The following is a 21513-nucleotide window of genomic DNA, read 5'->3' as shown; positions in this document are numbered from 1 at the left end:
GCAAATGTGTTGCAAACTTTGCATATTACAAAACAATATAAAAATTAAAAATTATACTTTTTATATGTATTCTTGGTTTATGATACCCTTTCCCAACATAATTGCATTTTATAAAAAAAAATACAATATTTTTACAATAAAATATTGCAACTTTATAATAGTTCTTATTCAGCAACTGATACATTTTTAACTGACTGATTTATAGTTCCCCCAATGCTAACAATTGTGACCAAGAATAATTCTAATGCTTTCACTAACTTTAAATATTTAAAAGGCATGCAGTTTGTAAAATATGTCTGCTCACTTTGCTGTGAACAATGTAGTAGTAATCAATTTTTGAAAATACAGATTTCCCATCATGTTGAAATATTTGGTTGTAAAGCTCTTATAAGACGATAAAAGTATTTATGGTTAATATTGCCTTTGTGTCCAACATATGAATATTTAGCTTGATAGGTTTTTTTTTTAAATACAACAAAAATGACAATCTTTCATTTTTTAATCTTAAATTATTGAATGAAATTTTATTGAACTATTTTATGTCTGATGGGTTAAGGAAAGGTATAAGGAAACACACTTTTCAATATTATACATTTTTGCAAAACAGTCTTGCAGCTCAAATGCGAATGACTGAATACATGGAAAAAGTCCTAAAGCATATGGCTACTTCTAAAAATATGAAAAATATAGATTTCCACTTTTATTGAGAAAGGAAACCTATTCACTTATACCTTTTTTCCTAAAGAGTGAAGGAAAGAGTGTAAAGAAATGCGAACATATTCTCATTCAGTGTCCATCACTTGAACAGATTCATCCACAACATCCAGTGTTAATGGAATAACTGTTTGTGTGAGCACAGCCGTAGTGCCTGGCTGGTATCTGTACGTACCCTCCCTGGTGCATTAGAAGAAAGAGAGAAAATGTTTTTGAATGTTAAGAGATTTTATGAATAAATATGTGCTGTTGTAAATTCAGAAGGTTATTAAATAAGATTTGATCAGGATGAGAGTTGATTAGGGGTATATTCCAGAAAGCAGGTCATACGCAAGTTTAGGTGGTATAAGTAAATATATAGCAATATAGTATAATGAAACCTTAAAGGCCATTGCAAACTAAGTCCGAAATTCCCATCCGAAATTTTCGCACGTAAAAAAAAGAAAATCGACCTCACGTTATGTCAATCACGCTTGCACACTGCCTCCGAAACTTTCGTCCGTCATAAAAAAAATTCCTTTTTTTTTATTAAAAAAAGCAGTTTGAATGGTGTTTTGACAATTCAGAGCCACCGAATCACGAATACGAAAAAACGCATACGAACATTTCGGACTCAGTGTGCAATGGCCTTAAACATTCGGTTTCATTAAAAATGTCAACAAATTTATTGTCTTTAGTAAGTCCTGACAGTGTTTTTTTTAACACAAAAATCTGGCCCTATTTTTACTAAAAAATGTCAAAGAATTGTTCACAAGTAAGTAAATAGAGTGCTGCGGGGATGACATTTTGTAGGCCAAAACCCGGAAATGAGTTAGCATTTTTAGCACTTCCGGTTCCACCTTCCTTAAGTCAATAGGTTTGTATTGTTTTTATGCCAGAAATAAGGTCTGTGGTTAGGGTTAGGGTTATCATAGCAATTTTTTAAAAGCTTTTACTTGTCTTGAAAAAGGCTGTTGCTAATAAGTGGCTATGTGAATGGGACTACAAAGGTTGTCAGGGACATTAAATGTCATCACACCGTACTGGAAAACTCCTCGTAGGATGGAAGTTGTCAATTTTTGGAAACTTTGTGATGGAGAAGCTGAGGTCCTGCGATGTGGTGTAGTTTGTTTATAGCCTTCTGACAATTGCATTTAGGCTTCAAATTTATAGGTTGTTCCTTTTGTGAAGATTATGATGATGAACAAAAAGTGTAAGAATTTGTTTTTATTTTTTATTGTTCACAGAGCTTATTTTCTGCAATAATTCAAAAAAGCCAATGAAAACATCCTATTGAGGGAACCAGGGTGATGCTAACTTCTGGGTTGGACAACAAAAATAGCAATCACTGCAGAGCTCTTTACTAGAATGTATGAGTGTGTTCACAGTGAACATACTCGAGTTGACTGAACTTGCCACTGGCCGTGTTTTGGAACCGATAACTGAGTAAGAAATGTAATCAACCTAGAGTTTGGGGTAACCCTACTTTCTGGAAAACCCAGGAAAATGAATACATTTAAAAAATTCTCATTTTCAAATGATGAAGAATTAATGTTACTGCAATCTTCCACATTAAACTGGTATCTTACCTCAATCCTTTCTGAACAGGCTGGTCATATGCCCTCAGATAATCCACAGCTTTCTCTGTGATCACACATAAGTCTACATTGCTGCCAGAGCCCAGATCACAGAAGATGCCTGCAGTGATGGCATCTCTCACCAGCTGCTTTCCTTCCTCCAGCTTTACATTCCCAAGCGTTTATGTAGGTGTGGGATTGACAAGAACAAATACAGAATATGTGTTTGGAAAGTGGGATTCAACAATAAAGATTACATTGAGGGTAAGAAGCAAAGAATGAAAAATAAATAAAAATTCAGATTGTAATAGAAAACAGGAACAAAATTCATTAAATTCCAGAACAGGATGCAACAGTTGGATAACAGTTGGATGTTTTGCAAAAAACTAAATATTTTTATTTTTTTAAATATGTTGATTATACATGTGCCGTATATCATTAGTTTTATATTGTACTGTTCCGTTATTTATAATTATTCATTGGATTGTAGTTCATTTCCACATAAAAGTTGTTCTTTTACCTTTGTCTTCTTTTGTCAGCAATGTTACATTGAGCATTCAAATTTGGTAAAAGGAATATTAAACATGCCTGTTTGACACACGAGAAAGGTTCCTTCATTGAGCTTCCGCAGCGACAATGAGGTTTGTTCTCGAGCATTAAAGTGCCACTATGCAGGATTTCCGATTTTGTCAAACAGCGCCCCCTAGAGTCACTGTAGAATACGTGTATTTAACGTTACTGTCGTAAATACCACTCACGCAGAGCGTCACTGCACTTTATAATATTAAAGCAGCCTACCGCGTTAGGCTTACCTGAGCCTAAATGCAAGATGACATTAATAAAGTTACATGTACGTCGCATTATTTCGTAACAATGTCCGTTATGATGTTGTTAGACATGATTATTGCAATTTATCATAATAGTTTGCAAATTGCGCTCATTTACACTATTTACAACGTGTAGGCTTATTTATGTCCTGATAATTATGTGAGATATTGACAACTGTTCTCATGATAATCGCAGGAATCAACTTTAACAGTGAGCCTGAGCGAGTGGGACTCTTGTCCGGTTCCTCACGCAGTCAGATTCTCTTTCCTTTTTCTAGACTCTTCGGATCGTGCTTTCTTCGCCATTCTGAAAACGCAGGTCCGATGTTTACTCGTGTCTAACTCCTCGCTCGGTCAGTCTGCCGTTTCCTCTTTCTCTGTTCCTCCGACAATGCTTTCCTAGCTTTCTGCTTATATGCCGGCTTAGCCATGACGATAGTTGTTCTTATAGCTAGCATGGGGGCGTGTATGCATTTATGTGTGCAGTGCCGTAAAGCAATTCGTTACATCGTGAGAGCTAATATCACGCGATACTTCCTGACGCTGCGGCCCGCCGGCCCAAAGTTGGGGGGTGGGGGGTGGGGGGGTTTGAGACGGCCACAATTCAACCCGAAAAAAAGTCATATAACCATTCCAATATCTCCGAAGCTGTTCAGTTAAGCTATAAAAAAAACTGCATAGTGCTGCATTAAGCAAGTTTTGGGTGTACTTCCCCTTTGAAGGGCCCTCAGGGGTCCCTAGACCTCTAGTTAAAATGCAAATGTAACTACAATAACAGCATATATACTGTACCATGTTGGTAAATATCAAAAAGAATGTCTAACAATTGTCTGACCTCCATATTTGGCTTGTAACGATCTTCAAATAGAGAAATGGCAGCAGCTGCTCCAGACCCTGTAATATATAGTTTTGCTAAATAAGTGCAGGTGGCAAAAAAAAAAAAAAGTCTGATTGTGTTCTTTCAAACAAAAGGGATAAAGTACCCATGGTAAGGAAAGGAAGCTTATCATAGGAACCATGAGGGTAGATGCTATAGAGCTGTGGGCCGTTAATATCCACACCTCCCACAATTAGAGAAGAACCAATGTGCCCCTGATACCTACAAAAATAAAAAGGGAAACAATCAGCCCTAGTCCTGGGACTACCTGGATAAGATATATTTAAAGGATTAGTTCACCTCAAAGTGAAAATTTCCTAATAATTTACTCACACCAAATGCCATCCAAGATATCCATGTCTTTCTTTCCTCAGTGGAAGAGAAATTAAGTTTTTTGAGGAAAACATTTCTGGATTTTTCTTCGAATTATGGACTTCAATTGCAACCAACATTTTGAAGTCCAAATCAATGCAGTTTCAAAGGTCTTTGAAGTGCTTTAACAGTCTGTGGACGATCACAGCTGAGGAGAAGGGCCTTATCTAGCGAAACGATAGGTCATTTTTAAAAACAAATATATATATATATATATATATACTTTTTAACAACAATTGTTCGGATTGAGCTGATCTGCAACGCGTCGGGAACTACGTCATCACGTTGAAAGGTCACGCTCGATGTCGTCGGCGCTTGCGTAAGTACCGGCCCACTGTTTTCAATCCGACCAATACAATTTGAACTATCCTCCTTCGCATGGTCGAGTGGGCTTCCGCCGGCGCCCTCGACATCAACAGTGACCTTTCAACGTGATGACGTAGTTCCCGGCACGATCAGCTCAGTCCGAACAATTGTAGTTATAAAGTTATACATCGACATATATATATATATATATATATATATATATATATTTTTTTTTTTTTTGAAAATGACCTATATGGTTTCGCTAGATAAGACCCCCCTCCTCAGCTGTGATCATGCACAGTCCGCTGAAGCACTTCAAAGACCTTTTAAACTGCATTGATTTGGACTTGAAAATGTTGGTTGCCATTGAAGTCCATTATTCGAAGAAAAATCCAGAAATGTTTTCCTCCAAAAAATTATTTTCTCTTCCACTGAGGAAAGAAAGACATGGATATCTTGGATGACATTGGTCATAGGAAATTTTCATTTTGAGGTGAACTAATCCTTTAAATAGTCCTTTAAGATAAACTAATATCAGTTAACTAGTGAGCAAAATCTTATATAAAGAAAGAATGATGTATTTTGATGTATCAATCATTTTGGCATAATCACTTGAATCAAATTGAACGACTTTATGACACTTTCACCTGAACAGCATCTGTTTGAGCTGTCGGGTCACCATGGCCACAAGAGGAGGTCGTCCTGTGCTCAGGGAATGCAGTTCTACATTTGAAGACATCATCTGAGTAGTGACCTCAGCATCAGCAGCAACACCTGCACCACAACAGCTGTTGTGGTAAGAAGAACGAAAGAAAAAGAAAACAATAAAAACAGACACTTTAAAATTTAGTTTAGACAGAGACTTGACCTATGATGATGAGCAACCAAAAGATTCACTCACTAGATTTTGGGAGCTATGTAGTGGATTTTCATGCAGTTTTTATCAGCTACGACCATATCATCCGTGGCTCTGGTGTCTGCACCTAAAATCACTCCGTCCTAAAATAAAATCCATTTATTTTTTGGTTTATTATAATTAAATATTACATATCATCATATTAATTTAATATAGCCATGTTTATTTGCAATTACTTTAATTACAATATAGACTTAGATTATATGGACACGATTTACAACATAGACTTAAATTATAAATATTTATTCAGTAATTAACAACACAAATCAAGCTTTGCAGTGTCAAAACAGACTTTGAATATCAGCCCAGCAATGGTGGTGCCAGTCTTCCTGGCGTTTGGTCCACTGTAACCCTTCTCTGATAAATTTGCTTCCAGAACAGCATTTCTATATGAATGAATAAACAAACAAACAAATACAATACAATTAAAATATATGGCATTATTAATGTAGTCCTACTTTTTGTTACTATTATGTTGGAGTAGGCCATGTTTACTCATTCATGTGTCAAAACACTTTGATGTGTTGCATACGTTTTGGCTTCGTTACTGTCTGCATATTAGCGCTTGCAATCATTGTAAATTACGTTATGTCTTGATGATATTATTTATTGTTTACGTCTTGATAATATTGTTATAGATGTCTCACCTGCGTGTGTTCTCAAAAGAGAATCCTCCGGTCGGCGTCTTTATCGATGTGTGTAGCATCTTTCACCGGCACGCTGTATGATATCTAAAGTAGCTCTAACAATCAGCTTTGGGTAAATCTCTTTCTGATCACCGCTTTTGAACGTTTACTCGCTTCAGCTTTACACACAGAGTCGGTGCGTCAGCACTTTTAACGCCCCAAACTGCAGACGATCCTTCTTTCACTTTCACTTCTGACACATGATCGCTTCTCTATAGGCCATTCATAACGTCCTGAAACATTGTAGTTGACACCGTGAGAAGGTGTCCTCTCCATCTGAGGTGAAATTCGTCTATGGAAGCTAGGACTTTTATTTTTATGATTTTCTGAATTTGTAGACAAAACAGGTAATATATGAGTTTGGGGGGGGGGGGGGGGGTGTTCTTATTTTGTAAAACAACATCGGAATGTCCTGAAACATTGTACCTGTAGTTGACACCTGGATAAGGTGTCCTCTCAATCTGAGATGAAATTGGTCTGTGGAAGCTAGGACTTTTATTTTTATGATTTTCCGAATTTGTAGACAAAACAGGTAATATATGAGTTTTGGGGGGCTCTCATTTGTAAAACAACATCAGAATGTCCTGAAACATTGTAGTTGACACCTTGAGAAGGTGTCCTCTCCATCTGAGGTGAAATTGGTCTGTGGATCATTTTAAAATAAAAAAATTGTAAGGTAAATCTGTAATTTTTCCTTTAAATAATCCTATATATTATACATAATGATATTTTATTTTCTCTTTTTTCAGCTGAAAAGACCAAAAGGGCCTTTCGGACTCAGTCAGCTCATTATTGTTTGAGGAGAAGTAAACGGGAGACGAAAAGCTACAAAGGCAAATATTCACAATGGTATGTATGTGTTGGTTTTAACCTGTAATCAAACATTTTATCAATCATTTGTTGTTTCTTAAACCTTTTCTTACTAAACCCATAGCTCAATCAGTACTAGCATAGTCTCTAAGTCTTAATAATTCACAAGATTTAACAAGTTCTCAAATTCATACGATGCTCATACATATTTGTATACTCGTACATAATCCTGCAGCTTTTACTCCTTGTGCTGTCATTGGCTACTGCCTCAATTCCTGTACATATTTATCGCGATATTTGCAAATCAGTTGCGGATGCCCCACACACTGTCAGAAAGTTTATATTAATTGCATTGTATTATTTAACATTATTACAATTTGGACCCTGTCTGTTCATGTTCCAATGATACATGATGTCTCTCCACACCTCATGACCTACCTCTGTCTGTTTGCAAGAGTGGAATAGCTAATCTGACTTGTCACACGACATCAGATACTCGATTATTTTGTCATGATCAGATCAGTTACCCTGCTGATAACTGTCCCATTTGCATGTAAATCGTGTTATTTTTGGTTGCTATTAATGACATACTTTTAATCATGCCCACATATCAGTAAACTTATTACATAAATGCATTTAACATTTAATTATCCAACCTCTTTACAGAAAAATATCCCACAGTTATGGATAAACTCACAACATCATCATCAAGTCCTGTGCTGGGCACATTGGGCAACAAGTGTCCTCCAACGTATTCGATCCGTGGACTAGTTCTCCACATCTTCCCATGGGACACTGACATTCTTCAGGTGTTCGTGAAACATCTGTCTCCATGTCTTCCTTGGTCTTCCCTGTTCTAGTCATGCAGCGACTTCATGGTGCAATAGTCAAATGTAAATTTCTGCAAGTGTATATACCAGGTGTTTGTCTGAACAATTGAAGATAGTGAGAGTGTTCAGGAAAACCTTTTGAAAATAATAAATATTTATGGAATTCTGTTTGTTGCTGAAAGAGTATTAGAGAAATGAGACACTTGACAACTGGACATTATTCTGTGAGTTTGTTACCTTTACATTTAGATGGACTTAATGTCTTGCATTTAGCTTCATTAAACCTTTTATTACAGTGGTTACTATAGTAAATATCCACCTTAATTGCATCTATGGTATCATTATATCACTGCCTGGTTAATGTAAATGTAATATACCCGTGAATGTATTTTATAGAAACATTTTCTTGCTGACATTTATAATCATTAACTATTTTAAGTTTCCTCTCAGTTTCATTTAATAAAAGTGAACAATAATAGCAAGGATATAAAACTAAAGTTGAGAATGTAAAATGTTGTGCTTAAGTTTCTGCCTATTTGTTCTTTAAAGGGAGGAAGAAACAAATATATTTTCACATAATAAAGTTGAATCTCATTTCTTGGTTTGTAAAAAACATTACTTCATCATAGTGATTTTTTTTTAAATGTTACTGTATGTGTAACTGTAATAGATTGCCTCTGTATCTGGCTATTATACAGTTGTGCAGTAGTTGTGGCACTACATTTGTCTTTAAACAGTTTGACATTAAATATTGGAATTCAGTATTTACAATCTAAATTGTGTGCATTCATTATGCTTTTGTTACATTTATTTGAATTCCAAGAGTTCAGATGGTGGAGAATGGCATAAAGAAGTGATTAAGTATATACCTTTGATATACTATATATACATTGTAAATGTTAGAAACACTTTAGTACATGTAATTATCTTTAAATAAAATACTGCAAAACTACTCCTGCTGTAGGCCATTGCTTTGAAAAAAAAGTTTATCTTTCAAATGCATTTATGCATGAGTCAAATATTTTAAAAAACTAATTCGTGTCATTGATCGTGTGAACTGGTTTTTGGATGGTAAGCACACACGGGAGTCTTTTGTTTTTAAATGTGAGTTTTATTATTTAATTAGAAGGAATACATATTTAACAGGCCAAATATTAAATCTATCCCTGCAGCCGGAACCAGAAGAGATCTGTCATCATTTACCATAAATGGGCAAGTAAGTGTGACGCATCTGTTCAGCTGGGTTATCATTGGCTGTGACTTTATCGCAGAACTTGCTGTGATTGGACTATCTTTTAACCCATATAAAACGGCGCTTCATGTTACAAAGTATGTTTTGGTGTTATTATCACGTTAGTTATACAATAAGTTAACTATAAAATGTCTCTATGTTGTGAGAAATTACTCCTTTATCGAGATTCCAACCCTAACCCTTAGCATTTCTGCACATCTCAATGAACTACAGCACCACGTTTCCTGTTCCATTGATAGAATGACAGAGATATGTGGGTAATGTAGTTTAAAACGTTTAGAAATGAAACAATACATTTTAAATAAATAATATATTTAATGGACAACTGAATATCTAAATGTTCATTGTGCAAACCTTTATGACATAAACTGCCTTTATGACAGACTGAAATGTGATATTTTACTGTGAGCACTTTAAAAAAACCTTCATGCCAGCTTTCCATATATGTCTAAAAACTGTGCCCAACATTATTTAGTAAACATAGCATAAGCATTTGTCCTGCCGATTTTCTCTTTGATACACTAACCAGACTTCAAGTTACACCCATTTGAAATGTGTATTTGTTTGCTCTTCCGGGGGCTGTTGCTGGGTCGTTGCTGGGCCCCTGAGGGTGGAAGGGCAGTGCAATCTACACACATCTATTCTCCTCATCATGGACAACAAACTTTGTTTAGTCACATTTAAATACCAGACTATTTTATCTTTCCACCCCCTTTTCTATTCTAACATCATGCTTGTATTAGGTTTTGATGGGTATTGTGAGACCATCTGATATGGAAATATTTTAAAGAAATGCTGTAATATATAACAATAATAATAATTAATATGTATTTACTTTTTTGTATGAACACCAACAAATATAATGGATGAAACTGCAACAACTTGTAATTATCCAAATTCCAGTGTTAGCAGTAAACAAAAATCAATTTATATATTTACACTTTACTATTACACAAGGATAATGCACTATTTAGTAAAACAACAAAGAAACAGTGCCAACATTTCTATTTCACCCCCTCTGATTGCTTCTTATATGCCTGACATCAGTAATATCTATGCTTTCATACTAAATGCAGATGATGTACTAGAATGATCAACATGGATCATCTTCAATTATGATTGAAGTGTTTGTAATATAACCCACTGCAGCCTCTTGTTATTCACATACCTTCCCTTTATTTCACTGAAAACTGGCATACTTCTCACAACATGCTTTGAAAACAACTTTTAGTGCATTGTTGTCCCAAATATCATTAACTAGATCAAAAATGTTTATGTCCTGTTTATTTTTAAATTATGAACTAAACTCATAAGAAATTAAAATTTCTCAAATAAAATATTACATTTACTGTACCAAACACCACTTTCAATACACAATATTCACCATATTTTATTACACAATACTTTATTGGAGGACACAGCATAAAGTTGATAAAGTAGCATAAAGACAAATGAGATTCAAGATAAATAAAAATGGGTCTTCAAAAATACATTAACATCACATTAATCGATTCACAGCTGCTGAAGCCACACAAATGAGTGCCAGAGAATCCTATTCAGTCACCTATGATACAGTAAACAGATTTGATATTGTGTTGGAAAATAATGATTCATTATCAAAGCTAAACTGGTTTCTTGCTCTTCCCTGTACGTCTCTATCGTGTTCATGTTCTTCTTCCTCATCTAAACAGTTTGTTCAGTTGTACCCTACAGTATAACTGATGAACAGAAGATGTGATCACTGATGTGGTGTAGCTTTTCTCAACCAGAGGAAGAAGTCTCAACATCCCATCGTCAGGCGTTCTCCAGTCCTGGTCTGAAAGTAAAACAAACAATTCAAATTAAGTTATTTAATGGACAGTCAGGTCAGCATCTGTTGTGTGTTATTTAAAGCAGTGATGGGCTACTTTGGCCCCCAGCGTCCACTGCCCTGTAGATTTAGCTCCAACCTCAAACCCTCCTGCCTATGTCTACAAGTAAACCTGAAGACTTTGGTTAAAATGTTCAGATGTGCTCAATTAGGGTTGGAGGTAAACTATCCACCTCAAAAAGGAGAATGCAAAAGGGCCTGAGTTGCCTGTTCCTTATTTAAATTTACAAAGCAGCAGTCAGTACATTATATTATACACATTGAAGTATTATATATATATAAAATTGCAGCCATACAGGTGAAACTCGGAAAATTTGAATATTGTGCAAAAGTTTTTTTTTAAGCAAAAGTTTTTTTTATCGTGCAAAAATTTATTTCAGTAATTGAACTTAAAAGGTGAAACTAATATATTATACAGACTAATTACATGTAAAGTGAGATATTTCAAGCCTTTATTTGTTACAATTTGGATGATTATGGCTTACAGCTATGAAAACCCCAAAATTAGAATATTGTGAAAAGGTTTTCATAGCTGTAAGCCATAATCAACAAAATTATAACAAATAAAGGCTTGAAATATCTCAATTTGCTTGTCATGAATGAGTCTATATAATATATTAGTTTCACCTTTTAAGTTGAATTTTCTGAAATAAATGAACTTTTGCACGATATTCTAATTTTTCGAGTTTAACCTGTAGTATAAGTTACGTACTGAAAAAAAAACTGTTTTACCCATATCAACAGCAACCTGTTTTAAAAGATATTTTAGAAAGGCATGGTCTCTTTTGAGCCTTTGCCAGTGATGCTTGATTTCCTATAAGACAACATACTCTTCTGTCACTTGTTTCAAGAGCTTTACTTGGTCAATAACCAAGTGATAACCTGTACAACGGAAAATTGTCAACATCAAATGATGTACTAGACTACATATTACAGCATTGTTTCAATACAAGACATACCAATGGCCACGCGCACCTTTCTGTCTTTGGGCACCGGATGTTCCTTCCTCACTGAAACAAAGGATTCATTCGATTAGCTTGCGTTGATACATGGACTGGTGTTCCTTCCCTGCTGTAAAACAAAAAAAGTCTCTACTTACTCTATGTGGAATTACTGTTGTTCTTAAAACATAGAAATGAAGACAGTTATAAATAAGTTATTTTACCATACGATTCAGGAGAGAGCATTTGATGAATAAATACTGATTGAAATATTGTAGGATCTTTACCTGGGAAGGGCTGATCACAGCAAGATTCACTGAGACTCACTAGTAGCTCTTGTGAGGGTTCGCTCTGAAAAGAGCTGTTGAGTTTGATGTTGTACAGATCTTAAAAAAAGGACTAAGTAATCCTGCAAGACAGAAAGGAAGGTAAATTTATATATATAAGCAAGCAAGTAGAAAGTTTATAAATAACAGTAGGATTTATTTCTGTATAGAATGTTGCATAATTAAATGTTAAATGCATTTATGTAATGAGTTTACTGATATGTGGGCATGATTAAAAGTATATCATTAATAGCAAGCAAAAATAACACAATTTAAATGCAAATGGAACAGTTATCAGCAGTGTAACTGATCTGATCATGACAAAATAATCGAGTATCTGATGTCGTGTGACAAGTCAGATTAGCTATTCCACTCTTGCAAACAGACAGAGGTAGGTCATGAGGTGTGGAGTGACATCATGTATCATTGGAACATGAACAGACAGGGTCCAAATTGTAATAATGTTAAATAATACAATGCAATTAATATAAATGTAAAGGTAACAAACTCACAGAATAATGTCCAGTTGTCAAGTGTCTCATTTCTCTAATACTCTTTCAGCACCAAACAGAATTCCATAAATATTTATTATTTTCAAAAGGTTTTCCTGAACACTCTCACTATTTATATATTTGATTCTTCCTCCCTTTAAAGAACAAATAGGCAGAAACTTAAGCACAACATTTTACATTCTCAACTTTAGTTTTATATCCTTGCTATTATTGTTCACTTTTATTAAATGAAACTAAATGAGAGGAAACTTAAAATAGTTAATGATTATAAATGTCAGCAAGAAAATGTTTCTATAAAATACATTCACGGGTATATTACATTTACATTACCCAGGCAGTGATATAATGATACCATAGATGCAATTAAGGTGGATATTTACTATAGTAACCACTGTAATAAAAGGTTTAATGAAGCTAAATGCAAGACATTAAGTCCATCTAAATGTAAAGGTAACAAACTCACAGAATAATGTCAAGTTGTCAAGTGTCTCATTTCTCTAATACTCTTTCAGCAACAAACAGAATTCCATAAATATTTATTATTTTCAAAAGGTTTTCCTGAACACTCTCACTATCTTCAATTGTTCAGACAAACACCTGGTATATACACTTGCAGAAATTTACATTTGACTATTGCACCATGAAGTCGCTGAATGACTAGAACAGGGAAGACCAAGGAAGACATGGAGACAGATGTTTCACGAACACCTGAAGAATGTCAGTGTCCCATGGGAAGATGTGGAGAACTAGTCCACGGATCGAATACGTTGGAGGACACTTGTTGTCCAATGTGCCTAGCACAGGACTTGATGATGATGTTGTGAGTTTATCCATAACTGTGGGATATTTTTCTGTAAAGAGGTTGGATAATTAAATGTTAAATGCATTTATGTAATAAGTTTACTGATATGTGGGCATGATTAAAAGTATGTCATTAATAGCAACCAAAAATAACACGATTTACATGCAAATGGGACAGTTATCAGCAGGGTAACTGATCTGATCATGACAAAATAATCGAGTATCTGATGTCGTGTGACAAGTCAGATTAGCTATTCCACTCTTGCAAACAGACAGAGGTAGGTCATGAGGTGTGGAGAGACATCATGTATCATTGGAACATGAACAGACAGGGTCCAATTTGTAATAATTTTAAATAATACAATGCAATTAATATAAACTTTCTGACAGTGTGTGGGGTATCCGCAACTGATTTGCAAATATCGCGATAAATATGTACAGGAATTGAGGCAGTAGCCAATGACAGCACTAGGAGTAGAAGCTGCAGGATTATGTACAAGTATACAAATATGTATGAGCATCGTATGAATTTGAGAACTTATTAAATCTTGTGAGTTATTAAGACTTAGAGATTATGTTTGTACTGATTGGGCTTTGAGATTAGTAAGAAAAGGTTTAAGAAACAACAAATGATTGATAAAATGTTTGATTACAGGTTAAACCCAACACATACCATTGTGAATATTTGCCTTTGTAGCTTTTCGTCTCCCGTTCACTTCTCTTCAAACAATAATGATCTGACTGAGTCCAAAAGGCCCTTTTGGTCTTTTCAGCTGAAAAAATAGAAAATAAAATATCATTATGTATAATATATAGGATTATTTAAAGGAAAAATTACAGATTTTAAAATATTAGGCATTAAAAGCATGGAAAGTGTTGTGGTTACTATGCATTTACAACAAATATTACTATAAAACTACCAATACTGAGGTAAAAGCATGGTAAGTTTTGTGGTTGTGCATTTACAACAAATGACACATTAAAACTGCAAATACTGTGGTAAAAGCATGCAGTGTTGTGGTTACTATGCATTTACTACAAATATTACTTCAAAACTACCAATACTGAGGTAAAAGCATGGTAAGTTTTGTGGTTACTGTGCATTTACAACAAATGAAACATTAAAACTGCAAATACTGTAGCAAAAGCATGGTAAGTGTTGTGGTTACTATGCTTTTACAACAAATATTACTTTAAAACTACCAATACGGAGGTAAAAGCATGGTAAGTTTTGTGGTTACTGTGCATTTACAACAAATGACACATTAAAACTGCAAATACTGTGGTAAAAGCATGGTAAGTGTTGTGGTTACTGTGCATTTACAACAAATGACACATTAAAATTGCAAATACTGTGGTAAAAGCATGGTAAGTGTTGTGCTTACTGCGCTTCTACTACAAATACCACTTTGGAACTAATTACTTCTTTGAACCTGATATGAATATACATTTCATATATGATTAACTGATTGAAGGTCTAGGCCTAAATTATGGCACGTCACGTGACAGACAGTGTTTAATCACGTTAGTTTAGTGATGTGTTTCGATTTAGAAACCAATGAAACGCAAAGCCTCCGTGGAGATGACAGATATAATGCAGTGACTGAACATGTGAGCTAATCTGATTAATATCGACAAACAGGAAATAAATTATAGCAACAGCGTATTTACGACTACTTACCAAAATCTGGCACACGTGACCTGATGCCAAACATCGCGATGTGTTCGGAACATGGCCGTAGCCAGCTATGAGGTCACCGAGGTCCGGACTTCGGTCATTTTTTTACATTCAAAAATAAAATGTCAAGCTCTCTGAATGATTAATTAGCCGTGTTTAAACCACCTCATTTGAGTGTTTGCAATTCATGTTGTTGCGAGAAGCTAGCGCAGTGAACGGGGCTTGAGAGCGCGTTGTGAGTGAGGGTGAGGGTGCAGCCTCCGTGTTGCCAGATCCACCTAAGGGAAAGGTGGCAGTTGTCTCCAGGACCTGTTTTTCTGATTTATGTGACACTTTAGGAAGTTATTAAAGTGGAAAGTTGCATGTTAGGTTTAGTGATATATTAATCTTATTTCCAAAACACAAGCTTTGAACTTATTTCGGATTATTAGTATTATTTTGTTTTGCTTGTTTTTCGTAGCAATATCTGCCAACATTTTACTGTCGGCATTAATAAAAAAAAAGCTTATAGACAAACTGTAATTGCATAAAGCTACAATAAAGCTACCACATTCAATAAGACAAACGCAATGATCATCGTGATTATCTGTAAGAAACGTAAAACACTATCAAAAACAATAGCATAATACAGATCTGTTTGTTACAGAATGAAATTTGACAAATAACTTACTGGCCAGCAGGAAGACGGTTCATGCTGTTTTAACCTTTCACAAAGTCATCATAAAAACATTAATTAAAGCAGTGTGTCATATATATATATGTGTGTCAAATAAAACAGCTTAATCCATGGGGGAATGTGGATAACCATTATAGCACAACAGGGCCGTGCAGAGACCTCTGGAGGGGCAGGTGCTCAAAGTATAAAAGGGGGCACATGCGGAACAAGGCTTTAGGGCTGTGCTCAAAATATCAATACAGTAATATATAAATACGGATGATTCTGTATCGATACAGTAGCAAATGCATTGATGCAGTTTTGAAAAAGAAACAGAACAGAAAAGACAAATTTTACGTTTAAAAGTTTAAAAAAATAATTAATGTGCAGTGTGCACCTATTAATAACTCTGGGATTAGAAACTGAAGTATCTTAAGTTGTCCCAACCTGATGGCTTTTTCTTCTCTGTTATACAGAATAATAAAGAACAGCTGTTATAGTAAACTGTGTAGGACAAAATCAACGTGGCCCATGTTTCGGCCCATGTGACAAGATGTAAAGACTGCTGACAGTGTTTGGAACCTTAACTAGCTCACTGACCTGCTGTAAAGCTGCAGATTCTGCCCAGGCTGCTATAATATAATAATTTAATAATAGTAGCCTATATAATAGTACTAGGGGAGATGTTCACAGAGGCTCCTGCACACAAAACATAAGATATTGGTAAGCCTAACGGTATGTGATAATAAGCCTAAACTCTTACCAGATTTGTGATGATAATTTTTATGGCACTATACGTTTTTTAAAATAAATACTGTAATAATAATAATAATAATAATAATAATAATAGTTTAAAGTAAAAATAATAGTTTCTAGTCAAATAACATAAAAAGACCAGACACCTCGACGCCCGTGAAACTTTTCTCCCTCAAACAGCAAGCTAACGTTACTTCTACAGCCTACACACAGCAATATAAACAACATCTCAGCATGCTTTTCACGTCGTTCTTGTAAAATAATAATAATAAGTAAACAAACATCAAAATCACTTCGCTGAGAATAAAACACCACTTACCAGCAGCCGCAGAGTTGAAGATATTCTCTGGTAGTGCGCGTAGCCGCGCGAAATTAAAAATGCGCGTGCAGCGTGAGGAATCGTCCCGGATGAGTTCGTCAGGTGAAAGGTCATCATGTGGGTCATTTTATTTACGGCTAAATTATTATTCATTAATTTTACTAATAGCTAGATTGGGCAGGCATCCACAAAAGGGCCTTTAATTACAAAAAAAGGAGAGGAAATTTTGCCTTGACAAAAGGGCACTTTGGGAACCAAGGGGCAAAAGGGCAGGTGCTCGAGCACCCAAAGCCCATCCCCCCCCCCCCCCCCCCCCCCCTGCACGTGCCTGCAGCACAATTATTTACACAACACCCCGGACCTCACTAATTTTCAAACCCTGGTTACGGCCTTGGTTCGGAATGAGACTTCTTCAACACTATTTCCTACTGATAAAATTCACGTCTGTTATTGCCGCCACAGGTTTCCCATTGAAAGCAATGGAGTTCCTAATGCGCCACAGAGTGACGCCAAGGGGCGCCTTCGGCGTCTGTTATGTGACGCCTCAGGCGCTTGACCATGCTTCCGTTGTTGACGCCTTGGGAGTGAGAATGGGTTGCAACGATATGGGCTGATGTCTGGCGGACTTGACTTTTAATATCAGAAAGAGCCCATAAGAAGGATACAAAGCTCTTTTGAACCTTTTAGAGGACCATTTTTGACCAGTTAAAAAGGTCAAACGGCCCCGATATGGTCTACTGTCTGGTGGACTTGACTTTTAACATCAAACACAGCCCATAAGAAGGATACGAAGCTCTTTTTAACCTTTTGAGGAGCCTTTTTGAACAGAAAAAAAAGTTCAAACGGCCCCGATATGGGCTACTGTCTGGCGGACGTGACTTTTAACATCAGAAAGAGCCCATAAGAAGGATACAAAGCTCTTTTGAACCTTTAGAGGAGCCTTTTTGACCAGTAAGAAAGTTCAAACGGCCCCGATGTTGGCTAGGGGGCTACTGTCTGGCGGACTTGACTTTTAACATCAAAAAGAGCCCATAAGAAGAATAGCAAGCTCTTTTGAACCTTTTGAGGAGACTTTTTGACCAGAAAAAAAAGTTCAAACTGCCCGATATGGGCTTGCTTTTTGGCGGACTTGACTTTTAACATCAGACAGAGCCCATAAGAAGGATATGAAGCTTTTTTGAACCTTTTGAGGAGCCTTTTTGACCAGAAAATAAAAGTTCAAATGGCCCTGATATGGGCTACTGTTTTGCTGAGTTTACTTTTAATATCAGAAAGGATACCAAGCTCTTTTACACCTTTTCAGGAGCCTTTATGACCAGAAAAAAAGTTCAAACGGCCCCAATATTGGCTACTGTCTGGCAGACTTGACTTTTAACATCAGAAAGAGCCCATAAGCAGGATACGAAGCTCTTTTGAACCTTTTGAGAAGCCTTTATGACCAGAAAAAAAGTTCAAACCAGAAAAAAGGTTCAAACGATCCAATATGGACTACTGTCTGGCGGACTTGACTTTTAACATCAGAAAGATCCCATAAGCAGGATACGAAGCTCTTTTGCACCTTTTGAGGAGCCTTTTTGACCAGAGAAAAGTTCAAACGGCCCCGATATGGGCTGCTGTCTGGCGGACTTGACTTTTAACATCAGAAAGAGCCGATTAGCAGGATACGAAGCTCTTTTGCACCTTTTGAGGAGCCTTTTTGACCAGAAAAAAAGTTCAAACCAGAAAAAAGCTCCAAACGGTCCGATATGGACTACTGTCTGGCGGACTCGACTTTTAACATCAGACAGAGTCCACAAGAAGGATACAAAGCTCTTTTTAACCTTTTGAGGAGCCTTTTTGACCAGAAAATAAATGTTCAAATGGCCCCGATATGTGCTACTGTTTTGCTGAGTTTACTTTTAATATCAGAAAGAGCACATAAGAAGGATACCAAGCTCTCTTACACCTTTTAAGGAGCCTTTTTGACCAGAAAAAAAGTTAAAACGGCCCCGATATTGGTTACTGTCTGGCAACTTGACTTTTAACATCAGAATGAGCCCATAGGAAGGATACAAAGCTCTTTTGAACCTTTTGAGGATCCTTTTTGACCAAAAAAAAAAAATCAAAACGGTCCGATATGGACTACAGTCTGGCGAACTTGACTTTTAACATCAGAAAGAGCCCATAAGAAGAATACGGAGCTCTTTTGAACCTTTTTAGGAGCCTTTTTGACCAGAAAAAAAAGTTCAAACGGACCGATATGGGTTACTGTCTGGCGGACTTGACTTTTAACATCAGAAACAGCCCATAAGAAGGATACGAAGCTCCTTTGAACTGTTTGAGGAGCATTTTTGACCAGAAAAAAAGGTCAAACGGCCCCGATATGGGCTACTGTGGGCTACGGCAGACTACTTTTAACATCAGAAAGAGCCCATAAGAAGGATACAAAGCTCTTTTGAACCTTTTGAGGAGCCTTTTCGACCAGAAAAAAAGTTCAAATGGTCTGATATGATGTACTGTCTGGCGGACTTGACTTTTAACATAAGAAACAGCCCATAAGAAGGATACGAAGCTCCTTTAAACCATTAGTGGAGCCTTTTTGACCAGAAAAAAATTTCAAACGTCTCTCATTTGAACATTTTGAGGAGCCTTTTTGACCAGAAAAAAAAGTTCAAACGGCCCGATATGGGCTTGCTGTCTGGCTGAGTTGACTTTTAACATCAGAATCCAAAAGAAGGATACGAAGCTCTTTTGAACATTTTGAGGAGCCCTTTTGACCAGAAATTTTTTTTTCAAATGGCCCCGATATGTGCTACTGTTTTGCTGAGTTTACTTTTAATATCAGAAAAAGCACATAAGAAGGATACCAAGCTCTCTTACACCTTTTAAGGAGCCTTTTTGACCAGAAAAAAAGTTAAAACGGCCCCGATATTGGCTACTGTCTGGCATCTTGACTTTTAACATCAGAAAGAGCCCATAGGAAGGATACAAAGCTCTTTTGAACCTTTTGAGGATCCTTTTTGACCAAAAAAAAAATCTAAACGGTCCGATATGGACTACAGTCTGGCGAACTTGACTTTTAACATCAGAAAGAGCCCATAAGAAGAATACGGAGCTCTTTTGAACCTTTTGAGGAGCCTTTTTGACCAGAAAAAAAAGTTCAAACGGACCGATATGAGTTACTGCCTGGCGGACTTGACTTTTAACATCAGAAACAGCCCATAAGAAGGATACGAAGCTCCTTTGAACCGTTTGAGGAGCATTTTTGACCAGAAAAAAAGTTCAAACAGCCCCGATATGGGCTACTGTGGGCTACTGTATGGCAGACTACTTTGAACATCAGAAAGAGCCCATAAGAAGGATACAAAGCTCTTTTGAACCTTTTGAGGAGACTTTTTGACCAGAAAAAAAAGTTCAAACGGTCTGATATGGGCTACTGTCTGGCGGACTTGACTTTAACATAAGAAACAGCCCATAAGAAGGATACGAAGCTCCTTTAAACCATTAGTGGAGCCTTTTTGACCAGAAAAAAATTTCAAACGTCTCTCTTTTGAACATTTTGAGGAGCCTTTTTGAACAGAAAAAAAAGTTCAAACGGCCCGATATGGGCTTGCTGTCTGGCTGAGTTGACTTTTAACATCAGAAAGAATCCAAAAGAAGGATACGAAGCTCTTTTGAACATTTTGAGGAGCCTTTTTGACCAGAAAAAAAAGTTCAAACGGCCCCGATATGGGCTACTGTCTGGCGGAGTTGACTTTTAAAATCAGAAGGAGCCCATGAGAAGGATACAAAGCTCTTTTGAACTTTTTGAGAAGTCTTTTTGACCAGAAAAAAAGTTCAAACCAGAAAAAAGGTTCAAACGGTCCGATATAGACTACTGTCTGGCGGATTTTACTTTTAACATCAGAAAGAGCCCATACGAAGCTCTTTTGCACCTTTTGAGGAGCCTTTTTGACCAGAGAAAAGTTCAAACGGCCCCGATATGGGCTGCTGTCTGGGTTCTTGACTTTTAACATCAGAAATAGCCCATAAGAAGGATATGAAGCTCTTTTGAACCTTTTGAGGAGTCTTTTTCACCAGAAAAAAAAGTTAAAACGGCCCCGATATGTGCTACTGTGGGCTACTGTCTGGCGGACTTGACTTTTAACATCAGAAAGAGCCCATAAGAAGGACATTAAGCTCTTTTGCACCTTTTGAGGAGCCTTTATGACCAGAAAAAAAAGTTCAAACGGCCCCGATATGGGCTACTGTCTGGCAGACTTGACTTTTAACATCAGAAAGAGCCCATAAGCAGGATACGAAGCTCTTTTGAACCTTTTGAGAAGCCTTTTTGACCAGGAAAAAAGTTCAAACCAGAAAAAAGGTTCAAACGGTCCGATATGAACTACTGTCTGGCGGACTTGACTTTTAACATCAGACAGAGCCCACAAGCAAGAAGGATACAAAGCTCTTTTTAACCTTTTGAGGAGCCTTTTTGACCAGAAAATAAATGTTCAAATGGCCCCGATATGTGCTTCTGTTTTGCTGAGT

The 21513-nt window shown here is 36.4% G+C and overlaps 1 protein-coding gene and 1 long non-coding RNA gene across 7 annotated transcripts; both read right to left on the bottom strand.

Annotated features, from left to right (window-relative positions):
- Positions 1 to 494: 494 nt before the first annotated feature.
- Positions 495 to 6559, bottom strand: LOC143731935 (proteasome subunit beta type-7-like). Its single transcript, XM_077222534.1, has 8 exons — positions 6216 to 6559; positions 5861 to 5954; positions 5554 to 5651; positions 5300 to 5440; positions 4081 to 4196; positions 3933 to 3991; positions 2283 to 2434; positions 495 to 894 (listed from the first exon to the last, which is right to left on the bottom strand). The coding sequence occupies exons 1-8, from the start codon at positions 6272 to 6274 to the stop codon at positions 783 to 785; spliced, it is 831 nt and encodes a 276-aa protein (XP_077078649.1). The 5' UTR covers positions 6275 to 6559; the 3' UTR covers positions 495 to 782.
- Positions 6560 to 10534: 3975 nt separating this feature from the next.
- On the bottom strand, positions 10535 to 17101 carry LOC143731968 (uncharacterized). Of its 6 annotated transcripts, XR_013201027.1 has the most exons (7): positions 15278 to 15554; positions 14270 to 14369; positions 13420 to 13646; positions 12245 to 12366; positions 12116 to 12137; positions 11976 to 12026; positions 10535 to 10962 (listed from the first exon to the last, which is right to left on the bottom strand). It is a non-coding gene; the product is annotated as an uncharacterized LOC143731968 (long non-coding RNA). The 6 variants fall into 6 exon arrangements; XR_013201025.1 differs by lacking the exons at positions 12116 to 12137; positions 15278 to 15554 and adding an exon at positions 17005 to 17101 and having other exon boundaries at positions 11976 to 12087; XR_013201026.1 differs by having other exon boundaries at positions 12245 to 13646; positions 15278 to 15860.
- Between the last annotated feature and the right edge of the window lie 4412 nt (positions 17102 to 21513).

The sequence above is a fragment of the Siphateles boraxobius genome, unplaced genomic scaffold, assembly GCF_051911475.1.
Source record: "Siphateles boraxobius isolate OS27281-9 unplaced genomic scaffold, OSU_SipBor_1 89, whole genome shotgun sequence".
Classification (NCBI taxonomy): Eukaryota; Metazoa; Chordata; class Actinopteri; order Cypriniformes; family Leuciscidae; genus Siphateles; species Siphateles boraxobius.
The sequence above is the reverse complement of the archived record's forward strand: the minus strand, read 5'-3'. Positions and strand labels throughout refer to the sequence as shown.